The sequence below is a fragment of the Cygnus olor genome, chromosome 8 (assembly GCF_009769625.2).
Source record: "Cygnus olor isolate bCygOlo1 chromosome 8, bCygOlo1.pri.v2, whole genome shotgun sequence".
NCBI lineage: Eukaryota > Metazoa > Chordata > Aves > Anseriformes > Anatidae > Cygnus > Cygnus olor.
The window spans coordinates 27,439,650-27,459,796 of NC_049176.1; the positions used below are offsets into that span (position 1 = coordinate 27,439,650).

Consider the following 20,147-nt stretch of genomic DNA (forward strand, 5'->3'; position numbering starts at 1 on the left):
CCTAAGGGGGCTTGACGCGCGGCGGAACTACACGGCGGCTTCCGGGAGGGCAGCGCGGCGGCATGGAGCGCTTCGTGGTGCGGCGGGCCCGCTCCCCGCAGGGCGCCCGCAGCGCCCGGCCGCAGCCCCCGGCCCTGCGGCAGGCCCCGCTCGAGGCCCTCAGGGCAGGTCCCGGGCGGGTCGCGGCCCCTGAGGGGACGGGGGGCGGGGGGGGCCTGCAGCCCCCACGGCGGCTCACACGCCTCGAAACGCCGGGATCCCCTTTTGCAATTGAGATATTTGTAGCGCAGTATCCTTAAATTCTAAAATATTCCTTTCTAGCGGCTGTTTCCTACCGCTTCCCCTAAGTTTGACGTAACAAGATCAAGCGTCTTGTCCCTTCTGTCTGTCCTGAGTACCCGTAACTGTGCCGCGGTGTATTCCGTGCTCTGCTGCATGCCGTAATCAATAATTCACGTACTGATTGCAACCCCATTAGCTGGGGTGAAGCCAACGTCCTTAATTATTGTAAGATCATTCGGCTTTCCTAAATGCTTTTCTCATTTGCAGAGGGTTGTGGTCGTGGAAGACATAAAGCGGTGGAAGTCTATGCTCGAGCTTCCTGGGCAACCGAAGGAGAATCTGATCGAAGCTTTGGAGGAGCTGAAGAAGAAAATACCTTCCAAGGAAGTGTTGCTTTCAACAAAAATAGGTACATCTTCTCTGATCTCACCTGAACGTCAGGCTTTGTTGTGTCTGCTTGGCTTGTCGGTGCAAAAGAGACCATCCCCCAAGCTTTTTAAAGATAAGAGGATGCTTTACTGCACCCTCGCTCAGAGAAATCCCCAGCAGAAGGGCAGCGCCATGCGGATAGCACAGGTTTGTACCTGACTGCTTTCTGTGGGACTTGGGGGAGGGGTGATGTGAGACTGCATGGTCCCTGCCTTTCCTGTCTGCAGATCATACATGGCACAGAATATCCAGGAGTGACAGACGGTCATGCTGGCCTTTTTTTTGCCAGTGAGAAGATGCCACTTGTTAGGCTTCTGTGGCTCTTGCAGCCCAGCCCGTTCAGGGGGGCACTGAAAAAGTCTCAGGAAAAGCCTGAATGAACCAAATGAGACAAATGACAACTCAGAAGTAAGGGGAAAGGCACGGATTGCATCTCCTTTTCCAAGGCAAGGGGGGCTTTCTGAATAGAGGATCTGCTGCAAGATCCACAGAAGCCTAACAGTGACATCTTCTGGCCAACGGCGCTACTGGTCAGAGAGAAATACCACGCTGGAAAAAGATCCCTTTTGTCTCCTCTCAAAGGAAAGTGTCTTTGCACTGGCAAGCCTGTGTCGATTGGGAAGATTCTGTTTGTGTCACCGTGATGTTTGTGTGTTAAAACACTATAGCAGCAACATCTGCTTCCTTAAATGTGATTTCAGTTAAAAGAAAAAAAAAGTACTCTTTGTTGGCCAATTTTACATACTTTCACCAGATCCACTATCTGCGTAGAAAATTTCTGTAATATGTAATTGTCTCCACACCTTGGTGTTGTGGGAAAGTAATTTTCAGCTGTATAACTCAGTTCCTTGCTAATTGCTCAGGCAAAATCACTTGCAGGAGTCAATGAGTGAGAACTTCAGTCTTCATTCCTAGTTATTTTATATTTACCTTTGCATCAATGCTTTGCTTGTTTGGCTGACACTGCCTGAATTAAAAGTGTGTTTGGCTGCTTGAGCACCAGCTTGGCTGGTGGCTGGTGTATTTGGTCTCCGTACCGAAGCTGAAGGAGCTGTTGCTGTTTTCCAGGTCACACCGTGAATAAGATGCGCAAACATTCAGATCACGACGTGGCCAGCCTTGCCAAAGATGTTTACACGCAATGGCGAACTTTCATCAAAAATCATTCAAACAGGCCCTCAATAGAAGTCAGGAGTGATCCCAAGACTGAGGCTTTCAGAAAGAACGCTCGGAAGCTGCTTTGTGAAGCCCTGGATCTAGAGGTAGTGTTAATCTTTGGCTCAAAGGGTAATTCGTTGTAGGAACAAGCTGGACAAGCCTTTTTCAGTCATAGTTTCTATAAAACTGGTCCTGCTGGCAGAGTGGGGACAAGAGTGCCTATATTCAGTGATTCTCCCCATGTCCCCAGTTATCAGTGTCTTTGTTTTAAAGGTAGATTTTATTTTAATTATTATTATTAACCAAGTAAATGTGCTAATTGTAAGCGAGGTGTATATTGCACATTTACATAACCAGCCAACAGAATATCTGTGTATCTACTGCAGCCGGGCTGTATAAGAAGTTAGTAGAACAAAGTTTTTACTGTTACTTATCAGCAGTTAAAACAACACTGGGACCTTCTGGGTGTTTCATATTTAAGTAATTAAACATTTGTAAATTGACATCTGTTGCGAAAACATAGAGGCAAGGTTGACAATATATAAAGTGGCGATAAATACCAGATCCCTCTGGTATCTTTAAGTAAACAAACAGGATTTTACTGTGAGGCTTAATGACTAGTTTGCTTGTCTATGAAACTCTGTAATAATTATCCTTTTAATTTATTCATCATTTATACTTTAAATGGCAAGAAAAGTGATAAGCACTCAAGTTTCAAAGCTGTGTGTTTGCTGTCTATGAGAACAACCTCTCCAACTTCCCATCCACCTGGACTGAGGCAGAACAAAAGGGTGACTTGCTGTGGGAATGCCTCAGAATGATTTTGTGGGGAGCTCACTTTTGCTGGGCTGCTGGGTCAAGCTTATTTCTTGGAAAGCAGCTCTGCGCACAGCAATAAGGCTGCTGGTAAAGTTTGAGCCTATGGGACATGAAGGCTGTGATATCACCCTCAAACAAGTGGTGTTGGGTAAGGCAGGACAAGGCAGAATCACCTCAGAACAGGACTCACCTGAAATTATGATGAGGAAAGCTGCCCTTCTGGCTTGCAGCTACCACCATATCTGCAGAGGGAGCTTATATCAGCACGATGAACAGCGTAGATAGGAGGGGGAGCCACAGAAGTACGGAAAGTGGAAAGCAGGGACACGAGAGGTGGATAAAGAGGGAGAATGGGGGCTGAATGGATTCGGTTGGACTTCTAGTGCAGACTGGCAGAGGGACAATTTAATGATGGGTAGCAAAAAGAGAATAAAAGTGTTGGGAAAGGACTTGGAGGAATACTGGTTGGCATGCTGGAATCTCCTGTATGTGAAGCATGGGAGATTCCCTGTAACGAAAGGCAGAAGTGAAATTAAAACAATTTCTTGATGGGCAGGGGATTTTTTTCTAAGCTGTGCTAAATTACAGGTTTTGGCACATGTTGAAGCAATAACTACATAATTAACATTTAGTAAATCCCTTTCTGCGTTCTTAATTATACCTCTTTCCACACTCACAGAGCCCACATTTCCCTTTATAGCACCAGGCAGAGTTGCCAAGTGTTTGGCGTGTCTTAGAGTTGCTGTTGGAATCGAGTTTAAAATAGTATCCAAGGTGCCTTATATCAGCGAGATCAAAAAGTGATCTTAATGGAGACAGTACAACGTAGCTTACAATTGTAGTTCAACTGGATACCCAAAGCTAGCTGCGGATTAGTTTCCTGTCGTGATGGCAAAGCGCTGCCACCCAGCTGGAGATGTGAATATGTTCCCTGCTACTGACCATGTTGCTGTGTTCCTTAATTGCTAGGGTGGAATTAAATTGTTCTTCCTGTTGCACTTGTGATGAGAAGTAGATTTCCTCGAATCTGTGCTGATTAACGAAGAAGCACTGAAAAACACCAAACTCCAATTTCAGTCAGTCGGTCTCCTTATTAAATGTAGAGATCTAATTTTATACTTTGCTGTTTTCAGATTGATCACCCACTGGCTGAAAATATTGAGCGAGAAGCTTTTCATCTCTCTTCCCGTCTCATTAGCACGCCGTATCGCAGAATGGTGCGAGCTCTTGTCTTCTCATTAAAGCACAAACCTGAAATCCGAGCAGAAGTCAAGACTGGCACGCTCACTGTCCCTGCGTTTGTACAGAGCCATAAAAAGTGAGGTGTCGTGCTTGCTGCTGAACGAGAACTTCATGTGCCTGCATCTCCGTGGAACCGGGAACCCTTTCTGTCGTAAGGGGCGTGCAGAAGTGCTGACGGTGTGACTCACTTGGCACTGCTCTATTAACAGGGCTGCTGAAGGCAAGAACTACTAATGATGAAAGTGGTGCTGTAAATTGGAGTTGGTGGAAGTCTGCGTAGGGTTGTTGCTCAAAAAGTATCTTCTCCTCTGCTGTGTATTTTCCTGCTAAAAAGCCATCCGTGCTGACTCACCTGTTTCTTACTTCTGTCAGTTTGTCATGCCTCGGTTTGGCTTCATCCCTGAGATGGGTCTTCAGGTGTAATTATTTGAATAACATTTAACAGCTTTGTGCTGGGCTAATAGGAAATAGTGGGAATTCAGGGTAATTGTTCCATGGGAGGGGATTCCTAGAGGATAACTGCAAATCCTAGTTAACCATAAATCAGCCAAGTCTGCTGTAGCTGGACCCTGGATGTGGCAAGAGCTAGTTGTTTACCCAAGCCAGGGGATCTCCCCTGCATTCCACAGTTGGATACAAACTGAATTTCAGTAATTCTCTATCCGTCATTCCATAGGCTCAGTCACCCTGCGATGGTGGGCATTTTCTGAAACCCTGGGGTGAAAACCAAAATGCCCTGGGGTATAGGTGCTATCTAATACCTCTGCTTAATGAGCAGCTCACTCAGACTTCCATACCTCCCTCATGATTAAAATCTGGTGCTTGTTTTTAGTGTATCATAAAAAAAACAACTTGAAATGAATTTTCTAATTACAGTTAGGTTGTAAGGAAAATATTCCGTGTAAAGGCTTTTTTTCCTCCAAAAAGAACGTGTTTCAGAATGATTGTGTAAACAAATTTAAGCAGCAAACTATTGTATGAATTTCTTCTAGTTATTAAAAACTGAAAATCTTGCCTTTCGTATTTACTCTGATTTCTTTAGTGCCACAAGTCATCTTGTTCTCTGTGTGCTATTATTAAGGCTGTGACAGGCACAGTCTTTCTCTGCTGGTAGGCAATAAAGCGCTCTCTGTTCTCTGTGCTGGTACAAGGGACTGGTCACAAACCATTTTCTGAGTTAACAGGGGCGAGAAGTCTAGTATACCATAAGGGAGTGTGCTTTGATCAGTCATGGTCAGCACTCTGATCTCAAGAGAGAGTCACTTAAGGACAAATAATGCAGCGGGAAAGCTGTGCATTAGTCTGCATTCACATCTTCATCCTAAACAGGACTGGGTGTCAGTAAGTGGATCTGCTAAATGCTTTTTTCTTCCCTGAACGTTAAAAAAAAACAAACACCCGAAACGTACCTTAAATGTTGAACTCTGAAATTTATTACATAATTGCAGGTTCTCTTAAGAAGATCTGAACCCTGTTTTGTTTGCTTGGGCCAGTGCAAGACCATTGCTACTGTGTGTGTCGTTAAGGTATCCTCATAGCTGGCTTTTCTCAAAACCAGCGCCCTGGCTGAACCTAGGTGTGCAGAAATTTCGCTGGTAGGAAGTCAACGATAGGTATGTTGGAGAAAGTACACCACAAATTGGCAGCCTGAGTGGCGACTATAGGGATAACGTGTCAATAAAGATGCTAACACTTGATGACCAGTCTGTAGGAAGAGATGTGAAACCCCTCAATTTCTTACAAGCGATCAGATCCATTTCCCACTTAAGCAACCTCAGACTGCACAGCTGTAATTGAATTCACGTATCTTGGACTGTCATGAAAGGGCTTCAGGATCAATGAGTGTCTTAGGTTTTGCTTCCAGAGCTGCAATGCCATGACCTGCAGTGTTTATTTTCAGCTTTCTGTTCCTGGTGCTGGGCTGTGTTTTCTATATTTAGGTAACGTGTGAGAAGCAAAAATGTGGGAAATGAGGAACTGCTGGTCCTCGTGAAAGCCAGAGCAGAGAAGTTTCCCACACAGCTCAGGTACACCAGTAGAACTTTGGCCTATCTATGCTGTGCTGTGCACTGGATTGCAAAACACATCTAGTGGAGAGTAAGGAATCACCCAAACGCATACCGCTCAACCTGCGTGCAGGTAGCAGCAGCCAGCACTTGCTGTCCGAAAGCGAACTGCTCTACAGCAGTGACAGTTCTTCTGAGAACAACTCAACAAAATCCACTTTTGTTTTTACAAGTTTGCTCTGGGAGCCCACTGTGACAGTGGGAAGGGATGGGGATGCTTTTCTCCCTTACTAGTAAACAGTCCTGTGGAAGGGATACCATTTGCAACAGCACTGTAAAATTTAAAAACAAGGTCAATGTGGACATCAGCAAGGGCCCACCATGGCCTAGAGTACTTTCTTTGCAAAACCTGATTGCATCTCAGCCTGTGCACGTTAGCTTTTGAAGTGGTGCAAGCCACCAGAGATACCAGCTGTCAGCAGGCCTGCCTGGCATCCGTTTGCTGTAACCTCACAAGCTGCCCAAACAGTGCAGTCACAGCGCTTTCCCCAGCCCACAGGCGGCGCGGAACAACTTGGAGATGCACCTGAGCTCTTCTGCTCCACAGACAGAGCTCTACAGGCTCCGTCTCTTCTACGCCATCAGACTTTGTTTTGGGTACAAGCAAAGTCCTACCAGGCCCATCTCTTTCAGGTGACTTTATCACGTCCTCTCCTGGTCCCTGATACCTCTCTTTTCCGAACAGACTTCAGGGAAGAGAGATTTTGTTGTTGCTCGATCTATTTTGGATGGATGTCTTTCAGCTCTTTGAAGCACACATTGCAGAGAAGAGTTTTTGGCCTCATTCTCAGTATGTACCAAATATTTTTCTTTTGGGAATTAACTGCAGGGATGCAGTTGCTGCATACCAGAAAACACATCTAAATTTCCTCTATTTAAGGGCTAATACTTTTACAACTTGTTTTCTAAGGGACCTAGGCATATAGCTCTGGGTCCAGCTCTCGCCACCTGATGTTGAAGCTAGCAGAAACATTTGGGATGAAGATTCGCAGGCTGAGCATTGCATACAACTGACTGGAGGAACTGGAAGAGATCTCCAAGGGCTGGGCTTGAGACTTGCAGCACAGGGGGAAACGCAGAGAACAAGGAAATGGTGTAAGGACAAAACCAGGAAGGAAGGTGGGGGAAAAAGACAAAACCTGAGAAGAAAAAGCAATAGGCCAAAACAGGGCTTTATTTTCTCAAAGAGTGATGCTGAGTGTGATGAGGGGATGCTCAGTACCTCGGTACTCAGCAGCTAAGTTTTAAATTACTCTATAAAGACCAGATTTGCCCTCTTTGTTGGAAGTTGGCTGTTGGAAGTGAGCTGATGGGTTTGAGTGCCCTGTGCCACGTCCCTGTGCCAGCAGCACTGACGAGCCACGGTGCAGGGACACGTGGGGCCTGCAGGACTGTCCCCAGCTTGGTTTCTCCCACCGCAAGGGTCACACATCCAGCTGGGGGGCAAAAAGGCCCCTCTGGCATCCTGGGGTTGGGTCTCACTGATCTGGGTGTGCACGTCTGCTTTCGCCTCTGGTTTTACTCTGTGGCCGTTGTGTGGTGGCAGCCGCAGGGTGCCAGGAAGACACTTGACAAAGGCAGGGACTCCACAAGCTCCTGTCTTCACGCTGGGGAAACCCTTTCAGGTTAAAAGGAAGGATGGAAGATCTGAGCCGTGGCTCTCTTGGGCTGTGTTTCCCCGGCGCGGTGCCTTTGAAGTAGCTGGTGCCTTTTTACAGGGGGAGCATTAAACCAAGGAGACACGCAATCTGGAGAAAAGGCGCTTCTTTTTTTCCCCTTTTCCTACCTGATTAAGCACAGCCCACACACTCCTTTCAGCACAAGAGTACACGAAGCTGAGGGATCTGTAGAGTCCTGCTGCACCGAGCAGAAAGAAGGGAAGCCCTTCCCGGAGGTGAGCAGCAATCCCCATCAGCAGGCGGGTCGAAGGAGGGCTTCATCCCGCTGCAAATTGCTTGGGCGAGAGAAGAACGGAGTAGAGGAGACCTCCCCGTCCTTCCTGAAAGAGAGCACACAGCGCCTCAGCGTTTTTCATCTTTCAAGAGGCTCTTCAAAGGTTTCTCCACAAAGAACCCAAACTTTCAGATCTCCTTCGCTGGCAGCCCGGCAATGCGAAGGGTTTGCTTGGCTGGTGGCTGGCCCTGGGCTGAGAGGTGTTCAGCCAAGGAGCAGCCCCAGATGTCTTCGCACAGCCCCCCTGTGCCCCTTCCCTGATGAAGGGGAACCGCAGCCCCCCGCTGCACCCACCTCCCTCTGCAGTATTGCAGCTCTCGTGGTGGGGGCAGACACAATTTGGCTCACGGAGCCGACAAAGAGCTGCAAGAGCCTGGCCAGGTGGCTCCCGACACCCCAGCGCTGGGTTACGAGGGCAGCAGGGGAAACTGAGGCATGGAGGCGCTCCGGCAGGCTGAGGGGGTGCAAACAGGTGAAGCCCATGCCAGGGTTACGCTGCAATTAATGATGCTCTAATTCTGCTCGCAGTCCACTGAACGACATCTACAATCGCTGTCAATTAGGCTAGATTATGGGATAATCCCTGCTAATTACATATTATTACATACTGAGCAGTTATCTCCCTATAAAGGATGCCCCTATGATGGACAAACGCTCTTCTTTTAACACAGCCAGCCCAGATGGCAAAACCCTTTTTCCTGCAGCCAATATTTTGCCTCAGCTGAAATGCTCATACTGCAAACACCACGCTCTTGTCCTGGATGGCAGGAGGAAGAAGAGGGTGGCCGTAAGGGGCAGGGCCAGCCTGAGAGGGGAGGCAGGGGCAGCCTCAAAGCCAGACCCCGCAGACCTGCCATGCTGCCAGGGCTGGGAGTGAACACCCCAAGGGCTGTGCTGCAGCAGGGAGCCCTGCCAGCCCCCAGGGACACTCGGGCAAGGCTGTTGGCAGCTCAGGGTTTGGGGTAACTTGTAAGGTGATGCCATCCTTTGAACATAACTGCTCCCCACGTTCCCCAAATGCCCCGTTTCAGCTCTACACACCAAAACCCCCAGGGAGCATGGGGGGAGGACGACCTTGCTGTCCCCAGGGGCGCGACGGCCGGGAAATGGGAGCAATCGCTGCTTAAAATAAACCGGGAAACAACAACTCCCAGTAAACACTGTCGTTGCATTTTTAATTGTCCATATGCTTGATCCATTATGTCTCCCCAGCTGGCGGGGCTGATGACGGCTGCCTCCTCATCTGTGCTGCCGAGGATCTCCGGTGCGTACCTGCATCCACAAGGTAATAGGTCAGGTAACCAGGAGCACGGTGCTGGGGCTGGCTGTGTCCCTGCGCTGTGCCCACCTCTACCCCGGTGTGCTCGGGGAAGCTGGCATTAAACACCCCCCCAAAAACCTCCCCGGGAGCAGCAAGCAAGGAGGTGTGAGTCTACCAGCTCCCCGTGCCGCCGCCCCGGGGCAGTCGCTATTAAATGAAATGTAGAGGCTTGCTCGAGGAGGGGATGCAGGTTTGGGCGGGGAGAGCGGATTAGAGGAGCAGAGCTGCCTCATTCCTGGCATTCTTGGAGAAAGGAAAAAATAAGATAAAGAGTGAAAGCGGGTTCAGAGCCAGACTTCATGGCCCCTGCACGGGACATCAGCTCACCGGGGCTGCCGGTGTTACAAACCCCGGTGTCCTGGATAACCCCAAACGTGTCCTGCACAGGGAACACCAGCATCTGCTCAGTATTTTGGAGCTGTTGCCTCTAAGGAGCATCTCTTCCCCGAGGCAGACAGTGCTGCTGCATATCGTGGCACGCTCCCAGCCACAGGGCATGCTTGGTGGGAAGGAGAAACAGCTCTGCCGAGGGACCCTCTGCAGCAGCGGGGTCTGTGCCCAGCACCAGCATCCCAGGCACTGCTGGGCTCACCAAGGAAAATGCTCTTGCTGGGTATTTCACAGAGTAAACCACCAAAGAGGGGTTGCCTGCTAAGGGGGGAGCACCCAGCCAGTGCTCAGAGAGTTTTCTTTCTTTCTGCAGCCACCAAGCCTACAAACATTGTGTTTTTACCTTGAAAGAAAGGCGAGAATCAGCAGAATCTCACTGCGCCCCTCAGGCCACATAAATCCCCGGCAAGCAGAATGTGCGACACATCTGCTTGAGAAAGCATTGGGACGGCGTTAGCTTTTGTGGCCGGGTTAGCGTGCAAACCTGGACCTTATAAACCACCCCTGGAAGGAGATGGACGGGGCACCAGCTATCAACTGCGCCCCGGCTGCTGACCTTGTGTGCAGCATGCCCAGCATTCAGAGCCACAATAAAAGGTGGAACAAATCCCTGTGATTATCCAACATCTCTCATCCTGGGACTCGCCGTCTCCCGTCACGCTCGGCAGCTCAGTGAGCACCATGTGCACAGAGCCCCATTGACGGCGAGAGGTTGTCTGAGGCCAGGAGGGTGGCAGGGAGCCCAGCCTGTGCTCTGGCCCCGCGCCCTGACTGGCTACAAGGGGCTTTTGTCCAGCCTGGGAAGTGCCAGCACGGTGACCTGCCCCGTCCCCGGGACAGGGAGGGGACGTGCCAGCGGTGCTGCCCACAGCCGGGTCCTGTGTGCAGGGGCAGGCGGTGCTGGGGCCGGTCCTGCACCGTGCCTCTGGGAGGGGGACATGGGTGGTTTATCACCGGTGGCTGGCTGTGGCTAAAAACTGGTGGCCAAAAGTCCCTTCCCGGCCTCTGCCACCACTTTTGCCACCCAGGACACCTCGGGTCGTCTCCATCCTGTCCCTGTTTTGCTGCAGGACAGGAAGAAGACCTTTCCCAACCTTTCTTACACCAAAAATCCCAAGGAGAGAGCGATGCTGAGCAGGCACCAGCAGCATCCATCCCTCACCGAGGGGTTGGTATAAAGCAGAGGGAGCCAACCTTTCTGTGCTTTCTTTAAATGCCGCTTCCCCAGGTGCTCAGCAATACCTGCCCCTGGGTTTAGGTGTGAGGGGCACGCTGCTCTTCTGGGCACGCTGGGAAGGAGGAAAGCACAGAGGAAAGGACAGATTGCTCTCATTTTCTCCAGCCTTTGGGTGGCTGAAGTGTTCAGGTAAGCCCTGTGAGAAGACGACACGTGGAGAAGCAGTGGGGAGCTCAAGGACACGAGATGAGCACGTCTCATCACATGCCCACCGCTCAGACACTGCATATGGGCACTGGAGACACCTCCCCGAAGCACCTACGTGCGCTGCACCCATCGCTACGTGCCAAGGGGAGACGTTGGCGTCTGCAGCCGCCTCCAGCACGGATCCATGGCACCCACACAAGCACGGATGGGAGCACGGAAAATATTTGTTGGAAATATTACTATATTTGGGGGTAGTCTGTACGTTCAAGAATTCAGCGAGAAATAATTGACAGGATTATTTGCAGCCATCGGCAAACAACGTTACTTTCCCGAAAGTAGCGGCACCAGAGGGAAAATAAATGGAAGCAGGTGCGGGAAGAGTTACGGAGCACGAGAAGTGCATTCCTGAGCCAAATGGACAGATTGAGAGACAGAGGAAAACCGATGGGGAAGGGAAGTGGCTGCCTATTGCCCAGATCCCTCAGGCACGGGGAGGAGGTGGAGGCTGGGCTCAGGCTCCGTTTCGGGGCCTCCATCTCAGCAGCTGCGTTAGCGCTAAGCCTAGGCCGAGGGAGGATTTTGGGGAGCATTTCCAAGCTGAGCAGGGACGAGTTCACTACAGCAGCACGAGCCCAACCACAGCGATGACCATGAGGAGCCCGGCCAGGATGCAGATGCTGATGAAGACGATGTCGCTGGTGTCCTGGCTCTTGGCCTTGCGGGCGTCCGCCCCTCCTGCCTCCTGCTGCTGGGCCTCCACCAGGTTTTCAGCCTGGCTCAGCCTGTGCGGGCCGGGGCCAGCGATGAGGGTGACCGTGGCTTCCTTCCTCTTCGGCTCGCACTGCACCTCGTACTGGTGGACGTCCTCCCGGTCGCCCGCCGAGAAGTCGATGTAGAGTGTGCTGACGATGATGTTGGTGTTGTTTCGTCTCTGCAAGACAAGGGTTGCGGCTCCTCAGGGCTCAGCTCCACGGGGGCAGCTCCAAGCAGCCGCTGAGAGGGACCAGGGCTAACCCCTGCCCAGCTGGCTTTAAGGGAAGGTTTGCCAAACCTTTACCTGGGACTCGGTGCCGCAGGTGTCGAAGCGGGTATGTATCTTGAAGCTCGAGCCGACCACGTGGGCTGCACAGGAGGGCATCCCCAAATAAATCTTGTTCCTCTCCAGCTGGGCCAGAGCCCGCATGGGGATCTGGATGTGGAAGTCGGTCCGCGTGCAGCTGACGTTCATGGGCACAACTATTGGGGCAGAAAAACAAGACATGGGTGAGGCATTGCTGGCATTTCCCCAGCTGTGCCACCTACAGCGACCACTGCAACTTGGCCCAGAGCCAGCATTGCTGTCCCCGCGACACACGGAGCTGGTGGTGGCACTGGGGCCAGTGGGGACATCAGCCTCACGGCTTTGTTGTGCCTCGTGTGGTACCCAGCACTCCTGCCAATTTGATCGAGGCAATTAAATGAATTTTCAGGGAAAAAAAGAGCTACACCTGTAATGCAGAAAGTGTTATTTGATACGAAACACAGCCCCTCTCCATCACTCTCCCCCGGCACCCTGTGTAGCCCCTTGGGGTGCAGAAAGCAAGCAGTGCAGGGAAGGCAGTAGGGAGGAAAATGCCCCACTCCTTTAAGGTTAATCCTCGCTGAGTTTGAACCAAGCACTTGGGCAGTATGAATTATTGAATTATTCCAACTCCCTCTGAATCTTGGCCTTACGAAACTGGTAAGATGCAATAAAATCAATATGAAAAAACAGTGTCACTTTGCTACACTCAGTGCATTATAAAACCATTAGAAGATTTACCAAATAACTAAAGTGCATTAGATCAAGAGGAGAAGGAGGAGAAAATGGATCCTCTCTCCCGGCGTGAAGGCTTTCATTCCAACGGCCGTAAATCACACACGCCCTGCCCAACTCACTTCGTGGGCCCAGACAAAAGGGAAATATTTGCATGGACTAAGAGCAGTGGAAGCTGAGATGCCCCTTTTTTACATTTCCATGGTCCTGGGGATGATATGTAGCCCTGCTGGGTGCCTGGTACAAGCTCTCTCCCTCTCAGGCTGTAGAGGCCTAGGGGAAAACTCCATCCCCTCTCTGACTCCCACAGCCGTGTACTCCAGAATCCCTCCTGATCAGATGATGTACGGTTCTGCTGCTGAAGGATAACAGCTTGAGCACCTGGCTCAGCCACCACGGCTCCTGTGCCGCCGTGCAAGCAGCTCCGCAGGGCCATGGGCAGGATGCTGCACCCAGGTCTGCCCATGGATGCCGAGGCTGCTCCTCTGCTCCATGGACCCGAGGCTCATCCTGCACTGAGGGCAGGCATGAATCATCCCCGACACGTGGGTCAGCTCAGATGTAATTATCCTGAAATACAGCGAACGCTATAAATTCGCTGGCTTTTGCGGAGGCCGACAAATCTCTGCACAGCATTCCTCCTGCCCGCCACCGCTTCGGGTGCGCCGGCTGGGAGACGGGGCTCGAATGCAGTGGGAATGAGCCCGTGGGGCCCGTGGGGTCCTGCCCCTCCTGTGCTGCTCATGTTGGAGGAGAACACAACAAAAATTTCCACCTGTGGCTGTGCCATGCAGGGCACTTGGTGGCCTTCCAGCAAGCGGACATGCGATGGCACAGTCACAAAGTGACTGGTGTTAATGCTGGCACCTGAGTGCTTGGCCACCTCCCCTAGTGCTTCCATCCCCTAAAAGTCCCCCTGGCTCCTGCACCCCGCCGGGAGGAGCAGACGCCTTACCTCCGACGTAGGCAAGGGAGAAGCCCCTCTTGGCCGTGCTGCGGTCCGTGTGGAGCACCAGCAGCAGCCGATGGCTGCGGGAGGTGATGGGCGCTGGGCTGTCGCGTCCGCACCACGTCCCCAGCAGCGAGGCGTTCTCGGCCCCACCGTCAAAGGCAGACAGGCGGTCGTAGTCGCAGCCGCCGGTCAGGCTGCTCTGGGCCTCCAGCTCCAGGTCCAAGAAGAAGATTTTGATGCGGTAGCCTGGGGGCAGCTGGATGCTCCACTGGCACTGGAGGTTGTTGGGGTAGAAGCTGGGGTACTGAGGGCTGGAGAAATTCCCCTTGATGGCAGTGTAGACTTCCTGGCACTCTCCTGCTTGGGGAAAAAGAAAGGAAAGCTGAAGTCTCCTGGCTGCTGAGCACTCATTTTATTGCTAAAGCCTGTTCTACTCTCCACATTACTGCTCTTCAGCCTTGTGGCTGGCCAATGACCACCCATGAGTTTTGGGGGAGGGCAGCATCTGAGGTAGCTGAGGCCATGGGCAGTGTCCTACCGGGGCAGACAGGGGGACACAACCCATGGCACATCACAAGCAATAAAAGTGCAGCTCTTGTTTGAGAGAAAGAGAAGCTAAGGCCTGGAAGAGATATAACGAAGCTATTTGTTTTGCATCATGGTCTATAACTGCCACCATCACCTCATGAGGTTTCCCCAAAGATCTCCATCCCAGTATCATCTCCTTGAGCTGCTGCGGGAGGGAAGGCACCACAAACCACCACCCCTTTCCCACATCCCAACCTCCCCCTCCCCACCCCCTTTCCCCCAGCCCCCCCCAAGCCCCGCACCCGAGTAGAAATGGGCCTTGAAGCCCCTTCCCACGATGTTGAAGTCCGACTTGAAGAGGACGAGGAGGTGCCGGGTGGAGGAGACGGTGCGGGGCGGCCGGGCGCTGCCGCAGTAGCGACCCAGGCGGGGGGCGGTGGCGGTGGGGCCGTCGAAGAGGGCCACATAGTCGAAGCCGCAGCCCTGGCCGCCCTCCACCTGGAAGTCGGCGAAGACCAGGGTGATGGGGCCGCCGGCCGCCCCAATGCTCCAGCGGCACTCGGCGTCGTTGGGGTAGCTCTCTGGGTACCGCGGGCTGGTGATCTCCCCGGACAGCCCTATCAGCTGCCCACCACAGGCATCTGAGACACAGAAACTGAGGTCAGAGGGAGGACGGATGGACGGATGGATGGACACACCTGCTATCCCCCACTACCTTTGCGGTAGGCGGCGGCAAAGCCTTGCTTGGCCACGTGCCGGTCGGAGCGGAAGACGACGGCCATGACGTGCCAGGCGGAGGCGAAGGGCGGCGGGGCGCTGTGGCCACAGAAGGTGCCCAGGAGGTTGCCCCGGTCGCGGGTGGCCCCGTTGTAGACCTGGAGGTAGTCGTAGGCGCAGGCGGCGTGGTACTCCAGCTCGAAGTGGCTGAAGGAGAGCAGGACTGAGGAGCCCTCGGCCACCACAATCAGCCACGTGCACTCTGTCTCATAGGGGTATGGCCCTGGGAAGTTGGGGCTGGAGAAGTTGCCGGAGGGTGCTGAGAGCACCCCTCCACATTTGATGCCTGGATGGCAGGAGAGAGGGGTGGGAGGCAGATGTGACACCCCACTTTCAGGAAAACCCTTAAAGGATGGTGTCTGGGCAGTGGGACAGGGTGCGCAGCATCAGCTCCATCCCACCACCAGCTCCATCCCACCACCAGTGCTGCCAAAACACAGGGCTCACCCAGCCCTGAGAAGACGTCTCAAAGGAGACCTGGAGGACACGTGTCCTCCCCGCTGCCTTTTGTCCCTCCATGTAAACCCCTTCTTCCCTCCACCCCAGCCCTGCTGAGTGGTGCCCTCCCACACCCAGCCGTGTCCATGAGCTTGTCCTGCTGGTCGCAGCCCTACAGCTCGGTGCCCGTTTCTGTTTCTTGATGGGGAAAAGAAGGTAGAGTTAGTTTTAACAGAGTCGTGATTACCTCCCAGCTGGTTTCCAGCAGCCCCATCCCTGGTCCTGTGCCTGTGGGGAAACCTCAGCATCCTCTGGACAAGAGGCGCACCCCAGGCTCCCAGTTAGGGGATTTAGGGAGAGATGGCTAAATGTGGGGTCAGCCCGCCGGCTGCTCAGCCCTTCCGCTTTTAGCTGTCCACTGATGTTTTCCCTGATTATAAAGGTGATATTGGTGAATTCGGGCTCAGAGATGTACGGGTGAAGGGCTCAACCCAAAGCTCAGCCATCGCGCGCTGCCATTCACTGCGACCTCCTGGCGAGGGTGGGTACCTCGGAGGTGCGCAGTGCTGTGTTGTGAGCAGTTCTGGTGTGCACACGTGTGTGAGCAGGAGTGGCAATGTTGGTGGATCCGCCACTGCCTTGCTAATTACCGGGGAGAGGCGACTGAGCAGTATGGGGCTGTACTAAAGGACTGACGTTATTGAACTAAACTTCCAGAAGGGAAGCCCGCAGGAGTGGGGGGAGCAGATGTGGCGCAGGCAGCTGGGTAGTTAGGGACTCGGTGCCTGGGGAGCTTTGTGTTTTGGGGAGGGATGCTGCCAGTTAGCGAGTTGCTGGGCTGAGCTGTCCCGCTGGCCCCTCAATTACTGTGCTGTGTGCTGAACCCGTTCTGCATTCAAGGGGCACGTTGTACAGATAACAGGCAGGTTTACCACATACACCGCAACTTATATGTGTATATATACACATCTATATGCGTGTGTGGGTATATATACATATATATATATAGGTGTGTGCAACTCCACGAGCTAACAAACCCTTCAGCAACGTGCCTGTAACTGCAGCAGGATGATCCCTACCTGCAATCTTCAATAAAACCAACGTGATGCAGCAAACCAAGTGCACAAGTGCACACCCGTCTCACGCATTTGCACACGCCTGGGTGGTTCCCGGGCTGGATCCTTCCCCCGGCCAGCCCCGGTGTCCCCATGGTGTTCAGGCTCTTACCTGTGCTGGGGGCCACCCCGAGCGCCCCACAGAGCAGGGCCAGTGCTGCCAGGCAGCCCGTGCCCCCGCACCCCATCCTCCCTGCACGGGCAGCGCTCCCGTCACCGGTGCCCGAGCATCCCTCCAGAGCTGTCTGTCCGGGAGGGAAAAAAATAAATACGGGGAGAAATAAATAAAAAGCAGGAGGACTGCAGAATTAATAGCGGAATGAATAATTCAACGCTTGTTTGAATTAAGAGCGGCAAGGTAACTTGATCTATTCCTCCCTTCCTTCACTCAGTTTTAATGATCTGGATCAAATGTCCCAAGGATTTACACCATACCAGATACCTTGTCAATACACTACATTTAGAAGAGATATTAATGTTTCAGATATGGTGTATAACGGCAGTAAGTCTGGGCTGACAATATGCCCTTAAGGGGCCATGAAAATAATTTAGTTCGCCAGGCAAGACAGCGAACCAAAATGGGAATTTCAGACTCACCACGGAAAAGTACCTCAGGAATTAACGTGATTTATACTGCGGCACTCGCTGCACAAAGCCAACTGTTGATAAAAGCTGGAGAAACACCACGAGTGCTCTGGCCCCGCTTCGGGTGCCCGGCCACATCTTGGAGGCGCGATGCTGCAGCACCAGACCTCGCCATCCTGCAGTGGACGGAGGGCAGAAGACGCAAACCTCCCGGCATCGGGCTTTTCACAGCCTGCCCGGGAGCAAAAAGACTTCACAGCCCACTCTCGGATGAGTGCTGGGGAGGAAAAAGCCACAAAGGCCTCAACAAGTAAAGGAAGGTGCGGGAGAGACCTGTGCTTCTAGAAGTCACCTTCAGAGCAGTGGGGAAAGAAGCAGCAAGTAGCTCTAAATCTCAGCCGGGGAGGCAAGTTGTGTTTATTAATTAAGCAATGAGGATCGATGCCTGAGACATTTCCTGTGGATTAATGATGGGCTGGGAGGAGCCGATGGCCTGAGGTGCCGCTGAGGACCATTAACACCAACTGGCCATTAATCGCCAGGAAGTGCTCTGTGCCAGGGTCATTAAGTGCCTGCATATATTTATGGGTAATAACAACAACAATAACATTTGTCTGGGCTCTCTGCCCCATGCCTGGCCTCGCTGGAGCCATGCTGGTGAGCACCAGGAGCACGTCCCACAGACTGCATGTGGATGGAGATGCCCAGTGGTGCCGGCTGATTGCGCTCCAGCTGCCCGGTGTGCCCGGTGTGCTGCCTGAGCCACAGCCATGAGGGTCTGAGAGCAGCCCTCCCAGCCATGGTCCCCCGGAAGCAGGGACAGTGTGCTCCTGGCTTCTCCTTCGTTGCGACGTGGACGTCCTCGCCGTGGCCCCATTGCCAGCATCACCCACCTTCCTCCAGCCCACCCATTGCTGTCCTCAGCACAGCATCCAGCACACCCACACCTACACGGCCGCTCTCCTCCAAGCCTCCAGCTGCTCTCAGCCGTCCTGCTCCATGCCGTGGTACCCCCCAGAAAACAGGAGGATGGGGCTGTGCAGCACAGCAGCTGTGACCCCATCCCGGGGGACGGCATCCGTCAGCCTCAGGCACATTCACCCTCTCCTGACCTGGGGATGGCAATTCCCCGCCTGGGCCCGAGCCCAGGCAGCGCCATCCGTCAGCCAGCAGAGCGGGCTGGAGGGCAGAGGGGCCGAGGGGAGGCCGAGGAGCAGCAATAACCCTGACGAGGAGCCAGGCAGGGCCTGCAGCACGCAGCTCTTGCCAGAGGTGCTCTGGCTCAGCCCAGGGTGCCTTGGCTCGGGCCAGAGACACTGCGGGGTTTTTTTTGAGGCGTGCTGTACCGGGGCTCCCTGAATTCCTCGGCGGGCAAATCTATAAATCATGAGTCAAAAAGGCATTTGATTCATTTAAATAGAAAGGGTGTGATCAGGGCTGCGAGACTTCAGAGAAGATCAAAGGTTTAAACACGGTCCCCAGGAGGAACAGGAATTATTTAGGCAGGAAATAATGAGATGAAATTAAGAAGGTATTTAGGCTGCCCACGAGGAAGAAGAAAGAAAGCAAAGTGAGGCCGCTCTCCCCAGCGGAGCCGTGGGGGCCTCCGGGGGTGGCCGGTCCCCGTGCCCCTTGCTGGGGTGGCCGGGGCACCTGAGCCTCCTGCCAGCACCCAGCAGGACACGCAGCGGCCACCCTGACCTCCGAAGGGAAGGAAACCTCTCCTCTTCCTGCCATGGGGCACAGCTTTCCCATCCCATGTACCTTGTGGTGGCAGAGGGGACCCGCAGCACGCTGACATCCAGCCTGAAAAATGACAAAAGGAGAGAGGGGGAAGGGAGAGAGAAGGGCAGAAAATGCAGAACAAAGTGCCGGGGGCTGTTTAAAGGCCCCTTCAAGTTCACCCTGCCAAGGACATCGCCTCCCCTACAGAGAATTTCTCGCAGGGACCCCTGCCCCTCTGGTGTGGCGAGCGGGGCTGCCGGCTCAGCATGCATCGCCTCCTCCCGCTCCCCTGCAGTCTGCCTTTGCAGGATTGCAACCCGCAGCATTCACAGCTTGCTCCGTCTCTCACCACCCTCCCTTTTAGCCACGAACAAAGACAGGAGGCTTCGCGGCAGAATGGCCAGACCAGCTGGGTAGGGTTTAGCCATCGTGGCCCATATGTGCTGAAATACCCAGACATATTGGGGTTGCGCTTAAAGGAACAGTCCCAGCTTTTGCTCGGAAATTCGTCGCTTTCCCAAAGCAAGCACCAAGTTTTACCTCGGGCCTTTGCAAAAAAAGGCTTTGTGGATTTGTCGCAAAATCTCAGAAAGGCAGAGTGTTTAAAGCAAGAGCGAGGTTTTCAGAGTATGTGATATCTGAGGAAAATACTTTGTGTTCCTAGCTAGGGACAAAGCAGGGAGAGCAACTCCTTATTTTATCAGCCTGCTGCTGCACAGAAGCACCTCTGCTTCAGAGTGGCTTATAGTGGCTGAAACGTGGTTTGGATGGGAGCTGAGAGTTTGTCTTGGATTTAATGTGGGCAACTTTATGGCATCTGCTTGTGTTAAAGCCAGAACCCATTCTGGGTTAAGGGAACAGCTTTCCTGCAAGCCCTTGCTCTGATGAAGTCAGCATAGAAGCTGCATCCATGCTGGACTAAGTCCGAGTATTTGGTAACTGGAGACAAATCCCACTGATGTGAGGGGAACCTGTGTCATTCAAGACCATATTTTGCCATGTAAATGAGCACACTTGTGCAAGTGCACCAGACTTCTTGTGGTTTAATGGCAAGCACTGCAGACTGTGTCCTCAGGGCCCAAATTGTTCACAGCTCTGACCCTGAACTGTGCCACTGCTCAGCATGGCAAGGCAGACCCACCCATCATTTTAGTGTGCTCTGCTTCTTGTGAGTAACTCTCACATTTC

General features: G+C 52.8%; 2 protein-coding genes across 2 annotated transcripts; one reads left to right on the top strand and one right to left on the bottom strand.

Moving 5' to 3' along the window:
• The first annotated feature begins 10 nt into the window (after positions 1 to 10).
• On the top strand, positions 11 to 4,944 carry TCEANC2 (transcription elongation factor A N-terminal and central domain containing 2). Its single transcript, XM_040565004.1, has 4 exons — positions 11 to 164; positions 550 to 691; positions 1,780 to 1,973; positions 3,822 to 4,944. The coding sequence occupies exons 1-4, from the start codon at positions 63 to 65 to the stop codon at positions 4,008 to 4,010; spliced, it is 627 nt and encodes a 208-aa protein (XP_040420938.1). The 5' UTR covers positions 11 to 62; the 3' UTR covers positions 4,011 to 4,944.
• A 6,660-nt stretch (positions 4,945 to 11,604) lies between these two features.
• CDCP2 (CUB domain containing protein 2) lies at positions 11,605 to 16,040 on the bottom strand. The gene is made up of 6 exons (XM_040565751.1): positions 16,010 to 16,040; positions 15,035 to 15,382; positions 14,622 to 14,960; positions 13,795 to 14,148; positions 12,102 to 12,280; positions 11,605 to 11,975 (listed from the first exon to the last, which is right to left on the bottom strand). Exons 1-6 carry the CDS (start codon positions 16,038 to 16,040, stop codon positions 11,661 to 11,663), a joined length of 1,566 nt encoding a protein of 521 aa, XP_040421685.1. The 3' UTR covers positions 11,605 to 11,660.
• Between the last annotated feature and the right edge of the window lie 4,107 nt (positions 16,041 to 20,147).